General features: G+C 57.6%; 1 protein-coding gene across 1 annotated transcript; it reads right to left on the bottom strand.

The window, feature by feature from the left end:
- Nucleotides 1–247: 247 nt before the first annotated feature.
- On the bottom strand, nucleotides 248–2,493 carry POU3F2 (POU class 3 homeobox 2). The gene has a single exon (XM_048936000.1). The coding sequence runs from the start codon at nucleotides 2,410–2,412 to the stop codon at nucleotides 1,135–1,137; it is 1,278 nt and encodes a 425-aa protein (XP_048791957.1). The 5' UTR covers nucleotides 2,413–2,493; the 3' UTR covers nucleotides 248–1,134.
- Nucleotides 2,494–11,145: the final 8,652 nt, after the last annotated feature.

Raw genomic sequence — 11,145 nt, 5'->3', positions numbered from 1 at the left:
ACTTTAAAACTGTTACTGGGGAGAGGTGTGGGGGGAGGGGGGGGGGGGAGGCGAATTGAAAGTGGCATTTTTTCCACTTCATTTCACCCTTCTCCCCCCCCCCCCCCCCCTCCTTTCCCCGGTGAAAGACACAGGGCTGCCCGAGCGGAGCTGCTCCTTTCGTTCCGTACATGACGCTGCGAACCGACCGGGGATGGGGGAAAGGGGGTAGAGTGGGGAGAGTGGGGGGGGGGGGGGGGGGGGAGGGGAGGGGGAGGAAAAATAATAAATACGGGAAGCAAAGGTGAAAGGAGCGCGGGCTGCGAGTAGAGCCGCTCCGGGGGAGGCGAGGAGGGGCCGAGGCGAAGGGCTGTGGCCGGGGGGGCCCGAACGTCCCCGTACTTCTCTCGGGGCGGCCCCTGGGGCGCGAGGTGCTTCCTCCCGGCCCTGCAGCCTCTCGCCGGGGCCGCGGTCCCTTCCGCGGCCGCGCACTGCCGGAAAACGAAGTTTGCTTCGTCCCTTCGCCCCGCTCTCGCTGCCCCCGCGGACGGTCCGGAGCCGCTCCGCCGCACGGCCGTGTGCACATCCTACATACATACGCCTGCGTGCGGGCGGCACACACACACACACCGATATACGTACTCCTCATCCCCCACATCGGGTCAAGAGGGCAAGAAACCCACTGAATTTCTGTAAACTTCGATATCCTCGCAGTGCAAATGACTACGTCTCAATACTGCCTGGGACAAGGGCTCCTTCCTTTCCCTGCTCACATCCCGACGGGCGGATGCCCACAGCCGCGCGCCCGCCCGCACCGCCGCCCCCGGCCCGGCCGGCGCAGTACTCACTCCTCAAGGCCCGGCCACAGCCCGCACCCGCCGCCCGACCGGAGCTTTCTGTCTGCTTGGATTCGCGTTCGCTTTTCTGCTCGCTTTTTGTTTGTTTGTTTTGTTTTGTTAATTTTTTCCCTATTTATCTTTCTTTTTTTTTTTTTTTTTGCTCGATTTTTTTTTTTTGAAAGAGAGGAGAAAAATAAAAACAAAGAAAAACAAAAACAAAAACAAAAACAAAAAACAACCCCAACACCGAAAGGAGGACGCCGGAAAGGCGGGGGGAAGGAGGAGGAGGAGTAGGGGTGGGGGGAGGGCGCCCAGGTCACTGCACGGGGGTCTGCACCCCATGGTGCGGCGGCGTGTCCCTGCTGGGCCCGTACACGTCCTCGGCGCCCGGCAGCGTCCCCCCGGGCGGCGTCATGCGCTTCTCCTTCTGTCTCCTGTTACAAAACCACACTCTCACCACCTCCTTCTCCAACTGAAGGCTGTCCGCCAGCGAGGTGATCTCCTGCGCCGAGGGCTTGGGGCACTTGAGGAAGTGGCTCTCCAGCGCGCCCTTGACGCTCACCTCGATGGAGGTGCGCTTTTTCCGCTTGCGGCCCTGCGCCGCGATCTTGTCTATGCTGGTGGGGCTGCCCGAGGAGGAGTCCGCCTCCTCCAACCACTTGTTCAACAAAGGCTTCAGCTTGCACATGTTCTTGAAGCTGAGCTGCAGGGCCTCGAAGCGGCAGATGGTGGTCTGCGAGAAGACGTTGCCGTACAGCGTGCCCAGCGCCAGCCCCACGTCCGCTTGGGTAAATCCCAGCTTTATCCGCCGTTGCTTGAACTGCTTGGCGAACTGCTCCAGGTCGTCCGAGGTCGGCGTGTCCTCGTCCGAGTGCGCCTCGTGGTGCGGCCCTCCCGCCGCCGCCGCTCCGCCGGCCCCCGGCCCTCCTCCGCCCGCGGGGTGCGGCCCGTGCGGGTGCTCGGCACCGTGGTGCGGCGGCGCGGGCGGCCCGGGAGCCTCGTCGTGGGCGTCGCGCAGGCCGTGGTGGTGCAGGGCGGGCTGCGCGGCGCCCAGCATGCCGTTGACGGTGAAGCCGGGCGGCTGCGGGTACAGCAGCCCCGCCTGCGCCGCGCCGTTGGCCGCGGCCATGCCCGGCGGCAGGTGCGCCGCGCCGCCCGCCCGCCACGCCGCGTGGTGCCCGCCGCCGCCGCCGCCGTGGTGCACCAGGTGCGGCGCTCGGCCCGGCGGCGGCGGGTGCTGCGGCGGCGGCAGCTCGTCGCCGCGCGGGGCCGCCTGCACCGCGGCCGGCTTGATGTCGGGCGGGCCCAGCGCGCCCGCCGCCGCCCAGGGCGCCTCGCCGCCGCCGCCGCCCCCTCCGCCGCCGCCGCCCCCTCCTCCGCCGCCGCCGCCGGGGCCGCCGTGGGACAGCGCGGCGATCCACTGGTGAGCGTGGCTCAGCGGGTGCCCGTTGCTCTGCAGCGCGTAGTCCGCCTGCACCAGCGCGCCCGCGTCGCGGTAGCCGCCGCCGGGCTGCATGCCGCCGGGCGGCTCGGCGTGCACCATGGGCGAGCCGGAGGCGAGCAGGCTGTAGTGGTTGGAGGCTGCGGTCGCCATGACTCGCCGCGCCGCTCTGCTCGCGCCGGTTAAAGGCGCCGCGCATTTGACAGCTACTTTTGCGCCTCGGGCGCCGCGCGGCGCCCGCGCCCCCCCGGCCCGCGCGGCGGCGGGGCCCACCGCGAAGGCACGCGCGGCCGCCCCGCCCCGCCGCCGCCGCCCATTGGCTGCGCGCCGCCCGACGGACGGGGGCGCCCCCGGCGACCGCCGCTGCCGCCGGCTCCCATTGGCCGAGCGCCGCGCCCGGGCCCCGCCCCCGGCCCGCCCCCCACCGCCCGGCGCCGAGGGGAACGGGCCGAGGGCGGGGCCGGGGGAGGGGCGGGGGCGCCGACGCTCCTTTCCCCCCCGTCCCGATCCCCCCTTTCGGGGCTCCGCCCCTCGCCCCGCTCCTGTTGCTCCGCGCCCGGCGGCGGCGCCCCGACCTCCCCCAGCGGGGTGCGAGGGACCCCAGGCGGGACGGAGCGGGCCCCGCTCGGGGCTCGGCGCGCTTTCATCCCCGTCGCCGTTATCCGCTGCGTTCGCCTCCCTCCGACGTGCGGACGGGGAACGATGCTGCGGGGCGCGTGGAAAGCTCCCGGCAGCCGCTCCTCACCGGCCCGGCCCGGCGCGCAGCCCCTCGGCGGCGCTCGTCGCCCCCCACCGCCGCCCCGTCGGGCCCTCCGATCCGTCTGTCCGCTAGCCCCGCGCCAGCGGGGGCTGAGGCGGACACTGCGGCGCTCTGATTCGGCTCTGCCCCGCTCCCTGCTCACAGCGGCTGCTCCTGCACCGCTCTGCGGCACGGACGTGAGGAAGGATTTCCGACGGTCCTGCAGGCTCTGAATGCGCCGTCCCATTCTCGGGGCCCGCGGGGCCCCGCTGCTCCCGGGCTCTCGCACGGCTCGTGGGGCGTGAGCGGACTCCGGGCCCTGCGCAGGGACAGAACCGGGCCGGGGCCGCACGAAGCCCAGCGCAGCCTAGGCGCTCTCGTGGGAACCGCTCCCGCGGGCCGTGTGTGGGGGACTGGGAGCCCGGGCCGCCTCTCCTCGGGTGGCTGTAAGGAACACGTTCAGCTGAGGGACCCGCAGCGAAAGGGTGGGAATGGGTAACTCGGGTTGCCCGGCAGAAGGGCGCAGAGAGGGAACGCTGAGGCAAAGTTGTGTAAAGTTTGCGCTCACGGCCACCGCTTCCCGCGCCTCCTCTCCTCTCACGGCTGCTCCATCCCTCTCGTTCATCGCTGTGTGAGCTCAGCCCTGGGAATGGAATGGTTTGTGCTCACGGATGCGGCTCTTCTCCCTTCACCCGCGGCCCCTCATCCCATCGCTGGGGCGGTGCACTCCGCCCGTGAGCGCGGTGCGGGCACAGCCGCTGCGGCCCCGACAGCCGCGGGACCGCTCTGAGCCATGTACCAAAAGAACGGGGCGAAGTGCTGAGCGGTGAGTGTGAGGCCTTGGGAGGGAGGGAGGGTGGCGAAGAAGCAGAAGAGGAAAAAAAAAAAAGACAAATTCCATCAGTGTAGGCGATATGTTCTGGTCGATGCGCCCGCGGCTTTGCGCACTGAGCCCCGGGGCCGCAGCCCGGCGCGGTCGGTGCGGAGCTGCGCTTCGCTCCCGGAGCTTACAGGCAGAGCAAACCCCCCCGGCCGTCCGTGCCCTGCAGCCCCGGACAGAGCGGGAGGGGCTGAGAAGTTTCTTTGGTCCTGGAGGGAGGAGGAGAGGAGCGCGGTGGACAGAGGGCGGCCCATTGTCCGCACCGGGGGCATTTTTGTCGGCCCGGCTGTGGTTGCTATAGTGAGGAGGAACGGGGAGAGAGAGAGGAGGGAATGGGGAAAAAAAAAAAAAAAAAAAAAAAAAAAGCCGAAAGCAGCAGCCCCAAAGCGAACAGAGGAGCGCGGTCCGATCTCTCCGCGCTCCCCGCAGCGCCGCCCGCGCCCAACCAAAATAAGAGCGCGGCGCGGGGCTCGGGGTGCGGCGGCCCCGGAACTCTGCGGGGAGCCTCCAGCTCCGGCCCGGCCTCGGCCCGACCCCACGGCCTCTCCCTCGGGCACAGTTGCGCTACAGGGCGGCCGTGGCACTGCTCCCGGATCGCTGCTCTCTCTCTTTCTCCCTTTTTTTTTCTTTTTTCTTTTTCTTTCTTTTTTTTTTTTTTCTTTTTTTTCCCCTTTTTGGTACCCAAATCACTGACAAAAGGGGGGGAGGGGGGGGGGGGGGAGGAGAGGACGGGATGGACGACCTCCCCCGATGCAAATGAGCAGCCCTTAAATTTTACAAGAGACTCTTATTTTGCAGCGGCGCTTTTTATTGCCTCGCTATTGAACTTTGCAAACAGTGCGGCGGGGGCAGGCGGCGATGAAGGGGCGCGGAGGCGCGGGGCTGAGCGGGGTGAGCGGTGCGGGGCGCGTTATAGTCTCTCGGTGAATAGGGAACGGTGCAGCTCCGGAGATGGGCGCAGACGTAGCAGTGAGCGCTCGGGGAGGGGAAGGGGGCGGCGGAGGGGGGGCACCGCACTGTACTGCTTTGGTTTTGTTTTGGTTTTTATTTTTCTAGGAGAAGTTAGATTGCAGCTGAAGGAGAGAGGTCAGTATCTCTTCCAATCAATCTGTCTGTCTGTCTGACGCTGTCCCCATCTCATCCCGGCGAAGGGAAAAGCTCCAACTTCGCTCCTCCGCGCAGTGCGTGCAACTCCGCTCCCGGCGTAGTAAGGTTGTGGCCGTTCGGTGCCTTATCTGAGACGGGAAAATAGTAGCGCTCCTTCCAATCACGGGGCGGAATTGGTCTCCTCCCGTTCAGTTGTTACATATATATGTATTTTTTCTTTGGGTCTCATTTTGGAACTGCAGTTGACAACTTTTATTTAAAACCACTTTACCAGGCACCACTTAATGCATTATTCACGTTTTTAAAAATGCTTGAGAGAAATCACCTTAATGAAGAGAACATTTGCGGTAATTTGGTGATAATTATCAGAATCGCCAAACATTCGCAGAGGCTGTAGCGTTACGTGTTGGAAGAAAAGCAAAGCGCATTATTCTAATGGTCTGATATGCAAACTACGGACCGTCTAATTATAACCTTTAATAGCGCAGACGCGATGCGGTGCCGCTGTTGGGACGGGAGGGCCGCGGCCGTGCGCTCCGAGGACCGCGTGTGCGCCTCCATCCAGCGAGTGCGTTCCCGTGGAGCAGGGCCCTGCCAAACCGCATTTAAGAGAATAAAAATTAATGACTGCGAATTTGAGCGTTAAATTAACATTAATTATATGACCTGCCTGCTGGAAAGATTAAATTTCTTACGCCCTAATTAGATAACGTCTCCTCATACATCAAACAATTTCCTTTTCCAGATTTCGGTATTAAAATGCAGAACGGGAAGAGCGGGGCCGCTCCGTGGACGGCGCGGGGTGAGCGCTCTCGGCCGGCCCCGGGTCGCGGCCCTCAGTGGGGGGAGGGAGGTGCGGCCCCGGGACCCCTGCGCCCCCCTCCCGGCTCCGGGCTCGCGGGCAGCGGGAGCCGGGTAGGGAGCCCCGACGGCTGCCGGGGCCGGGCCCGGGGGCGGACACGGGGGTGAGCGGCGGGGCCGTGCCGGCGGCGGGCCGGGAGGCTCGGTTACAGGGCGTCGGGTTGCAGGGTACTGAGCTGGTGTGTCGGCGGCTTATGCACTAGGGAAGAAAGGGGGGGGGGGGGGGAAAAAGGAAAAGGGAAAAATAGGGAAAAAGTGGAAAAGGGGGGAAAAAGGGGGGGGGGGAGGGGGAGGAAAAAAAGGAAAAAGGAAAAAAAAAAAAAAAAAGAAAATTCGACGAAAAGAAAAAGAAGGAAAAAAGAAAAGAAAAAAGTGATTAAAAAAAAAAGAAAATAAAGATCGGAAAAAGAAAGAAGAAAAACAAGAGAAAGAGAACAAAAAGGAAAGAAAGAAAGAAAAAAAAAAAAAGAGAAGGAAGACTAAAAGAAAGAAAGGGAAAAAAAAAGAAAAAGAATAAAGGAAGAAAGAGAGGTGGGGAAGCTTCTCCCTAACCCCTCCTCCTCCCCGGGTGGGATGCTAGTGGTTGTGCGGGGGGTGCAGTGCTGGGCAGGAGGGGTGGGTTCTGGCTGCAGGAAGCCCCCTGCCCACATGGAAGAAGCTGTGAAGAGGAATCGTGGCATTAGAAAGCGTTGCCTTGTTCCCACTTCATTTCCTAGTACCAGATAATTGCTTTTTCAACTCAATTGAGACTCGGTTTGTATTATTGCTGTTACCGCTCCTCTGTGAGCTTCTGTGTCTGTCTAAGACACCCGTGTCTCCTGTTAGTCTCGTGCTCGCTCTCTGGATGTGGTTGATAACAAATGATGTTCAGTGCTAAGTTCAGTAATGGCATCCAGAAAGTGCATGGCGAGGAGGTGGCAGTGGCGACAGGAGGGAATTGCCACGTTCCTGGGCTGTCCCTGTGCTCCATCAGCTGTGGAGACCTATAGGCCGTGCAGCTGGGCCCTTCTCCTTCACCAGACCGATGCTACTGCTCTCAGGTGAGTGAATCTTTCTGATGAACAGCAGAAAGGTTTTATTTAAATACGATGGCAGATAAAGTCTGGCTGACAGCGGGCAAGGGCACTGAGGGCAGCAGGAGTGTGCAGCATGTGGGGTGTCCAGGGCTGCAGCATCTCCAGCAGCACAGCTCCGGCAGAATGTGCATGCCCCAGTGACAACCACCACCACCCAGACACAGCCCAACAGCACATGTAAAGGATCCTGAGCAGCACAACAGCACACTGTGGGAGCAGCAGAAGCCCTTATCCTTTGGAGCCCCCTCGTTTGCCACTCCTCCTAGTCTGACAACAGCTGCTTTCGGAGGCTGTTTTCATCCCTGGTCACAGTGAGGTCCCCCAACAGTTGCATGGAGAAGAGGGCAGAGAAGGTGATTCTGTGAAGCTGTGGTCCTCACCCAAAGCACACTTGCAGGTATTCACACTGCAGCCTATTCTGTTCAATAACCAAGCAATTGGGCCAATAATTTTGTATTGACAGGAGAACACATAACAGCTTCTTCCCTGAAACTGCAGGCATGGACATGATGGGATGTCCCTTTCTCTTCACTGCTCTGAGATACAGCTCAGAGTTTAAGGGTAGTTTTAAATATTTGCAACCCTGCACACATTCTCACACTCTACTTAATCCAATGCTTTTTAATGAGCTGAATCACTCTCCTGTTTGCAGAACAGGATGGACAGAGTCTTTGGCTCAAGTGTGGTAGAGGTGAACCCATAGCTGAGGCTGTCGATTGCTGTTCAGGGCTGCCAACTCAACTAGCCGAGATTTCTGTGCTGCTCCCACACAGCCTGTGAAAGGCAATCAGTCTTCTTGGGAACAGCTCAAATAATTCATGTACCATCATAATTGTATATTCCTGCTAAAGTGACACTGAACAGTCAATTCTTCAAGAGAAAAGATTTGCCCATCACCCTAGGTAATTGTGAGCGCTGCTTATCTAAAATAAACCACCCTGAAAGCCCCATGGTAGTGTATGTGAATGGACAAATGGGTGATAATTCCCAAATCTCAAGCTCGCTTACTGCAACAAGAACACTCAGCATGGCAGCTGGAACCAGCCTGGGTCCACCTCCCTTCCCTACCAGACCCTTGGTGTGATGAGACTCTGGCTGTGCAGACCCCCTCCCTCAATGTCTGCAGTGCAAACATACAGCCACTGCTGAGATGGCACCTGCAGTACAGTCGGCAGCAAATGCGATGAAAGAGAGCTCACCTGCTTGCATGTGCTCACGGAGCTGTTCACCCACTTCTATTTGCTGCCACCCCACAGGCTGCGCTTCAGCAGAACTTGGCTCAAGGTGCCTTGTTTCAGCAGCTGCACAGAGGATGGCTTCTTAGTGATTCTGTAGCTCAAAGGTGTGCAAAATAGATGCCTAACTGGGAATAAAATTATCATAAGCACGATTATGCCTGTGCTGAAAGGACAAGGTCAGGAGGAGAATCCAAAATGTCAACAGGACTAGTTGGTGATGGATTGTCCTAGACAGAGCTGTCCAATGTTATACATCACAAAAAGTTAAAAGATGATGGAATTTATATGTTGGACTCGTCAGTTCGTATCAGAACCTAAGGAGCAGCAGCAAAACCAGGCACAGTGCCTTTGTCTGTCTGGCATGCGTTGGGATGTGTGGTGAGGATGGCAGTGAGGGATCTCCTGAGCTGGCAGAAGCTTCTGCATTTGGCACCAATGGTCCCAGAAGCCACTGTGCTCTCCCTGCCCCAGATCCACAACCCACTCTCCTCTAGGAAATGAGGTCTTTCTGCAGCCTTGAGGTCCTTGTGTTGGTCCTTTATTCCATGGAGACAGTCATTGCTATCTCATAGCCCATGGACCAGTACATCAGAGTTGGGCCAGACTGCTCTAAAGAAGCTCAGAGCTGTTCTGGGTACCACCCCCTGGTTGTTTCTGCATGGCTGCTTGTACACCTCCTACAGTATTTTCTTTTTTTTTTTTTTTCTTACAGCCATCTTTTACACTAAATCAACACATGTATCCAGTAAACATTCCAAAAAAACCCTGATCACAAACCACTGCTCATACTTTATTTTGGGAGAGGTCCTTATTCACTTCTGTTGAAAATGAGGAAAGCAGAATATTAATGGTTGTTCCATTTCTAGAAAACACCTTCCCTTCCCTTCCCTTCCCTTCCCTTCCCTTCCCTTCCCTTCCCTTCCCTTCCCTTCCCTTCCCTTCCCTTCCCTTCCCTTCCCTTCCCTTCCCTTCCCTTCCCTTCCCTTCCCTTCCCTTCCCTTCCCTTCCCTTCCCTTCCCTTCCCTTCCCTTCCCTTCCCTTCCCTTCCCTTCCCTTCCCTTCCCTTCCCTTCCCTTCCCTTCCCTTCCCTTCCCTTCCCTTCCCTTCCCTTCCCTTCCCTTCCCTTCCCTTCCCCAAAACTATTGACACCCTAGTTAAAAAACCAGTCATTGTCTGTGATAAATAGCGGACTTTGAGGATCTACATTTTGCATGCGGTCCCTCCAGAGACTGCTCTGTGCCGAGCCGTATGTATCTAGAAATCTGAGGCAGTATACTTTTCCTTCGTATCTGTTTCTGTTTACCTAAAAGATCAGAGCTCCTATTTGTGTTTTCATTGTGTTTCAGTGTTTGTGCTGGGGCCGGTGAGTAACCACGTTCTGCTCTTTTGAAAGGCTCAGAGCAGAGCGTCGGTGCGGTTCCTTCTGGGTTGTAGCACTGGAGAAAAGTTGCAGTTTTCTGCAGGTTCATCTCTGATAAGGGAGGAAGGAACTCTTTCCACTGCCTTTAACTTTATTTTGGTGGGCTCTTGCAAGATGCCTAGTGGAAATGCGCAGTGGATCGGGATAATTAGAATGAGCTTGGATGGCAAGTAAGCGAAGGAATAGCGTGCATATACATTAGAATGCATCTCTCCCACACCTGCGATATTTCTTTTCTGTTACTTGCAGGTGAGATGTCCCTTCTACTTGACACTGTGTCACATCAGAGTGTTTTTGGGCAGTGTAGATTTGAGGCACGCAGATCAACCAAGAAAACCGTTCACAGCTGAATTAAGTGCTGGCTTCTCTCACAGGAGTTTGGTGCAACTTTTTTTTTCCTGAATTCTCCTGCTCCTGGATTTATGTAATTAAATGACAACCTCAGCTCTTGTGAGAAGTAAAAAATACGGTTTCTATACATCACGATTCTGGAGGGACACTTTAAAAAGTAATTTGACGTTTCCCTAAATGTGCAGCGACCAACAGAGAAATAAAATGAAACCCACATTTATTATTGGGAAAAATCTTGAAACTTTTAGCTGTGCTTGTCATTTTTAAAACTGACTTACGATTTAGATGAGACATTAAGAACAGCTTTCTAATAGAAAGATGGGAAGCATGAGAATAGATTGCCTGGAGTGGCAGTGGGAGGATTTGAAAATTGGTTGGACAAATGTCTGCAGGAACGTGGCAGCTGCAGCCCATCCAACCCTGTGCGGTGGACATGCCAGGACTCCTTCGTGCCCCTGTGGACAGGGGCTGTCAAGCCCAGGATCGCTCCCTGCCCGGTGCTGCCTTTCTGCTTGACTTCTCTGGGCTTACTTTTTGGGCATAAGCTGTTCCTCTGGGCAGCCAGGAGCAAGGCAGGGGGTCACCTTCTCTGCACACGTTATACATGAATAAACACCTTCCTAGGATTACTTAACCCAAGTCTGCTGTGCGCCTGTTTCCCTGCTGACACACCATTAGCATCTGAAGCATCTATATTTCCCGAATTGCACAGAGATAACTTATCACTCCAGCTGCTTATCTCAGACCTGCCCCGTGGATCCAGGGGAAAGATTTTCCCTTTAGCGCTAGCAACGGGTGCCTGATGCTTACTTTGAAATGCCCCTCCTCCTTTAGAAAAGGAGAGGTGGGATTCTTGCCCTGCACATTTTGCATCTCTCTCTCCATCTCTGTGCCCATCCAGCCAGGTTTATCACTGTCAGAACACTGGCCCAGGCTTTGCTGGCAGTGCTAGCTGTTCCATGCAGTGTTTGCCCTTGGAAGTTTGGCATGTGTCAGGAGCATGCCCACATTGAATGTGGGTGTGCAGCTGAGACAGTGGGCTGGGTGGGTCAGCTGTGCGCTCAGGAAACTCTTCTGGAAGCTGCTGGAATGTGGAGTAGAGGAAGGAGTGTCTCATTGCCTTTTTGTGCCTCTTTTTTCTCTCAGTGGCTCCTCTGGCTAACAGGTCAGCACTTAATATGTTCTGCAGAGGTTCACATTCTGCAAAAAGTCAG

This window comes from Lagopus muta, chromosome 2, assembly GCF_023343835.1.
Source record: "Lagopus muta isolate bLagMut1 chromosome 2, bLagMut1 primary, whole genome shotgun sequence".
NCBI classification, from domain to species: domain Eukaryota; kingdom Metazoa; phylum Chordata; class Aves; order Galliformes; family Phasianidae; genus Lagopus; species Lagopus muta.
This window is presented reverse-complemented; position numbering and strand designations above follow the sequence as displayed.

Bases quoted from the DNA above. Each gene is read 5' to 3' on its own strand.
- POU3F2 (XM_048936000.1), bottom strand. From the start codon at position 2,412: ATGGCGACCGCAGCCTCCAACCACTACAGCCTGCTCGCCTCCGGCTCG.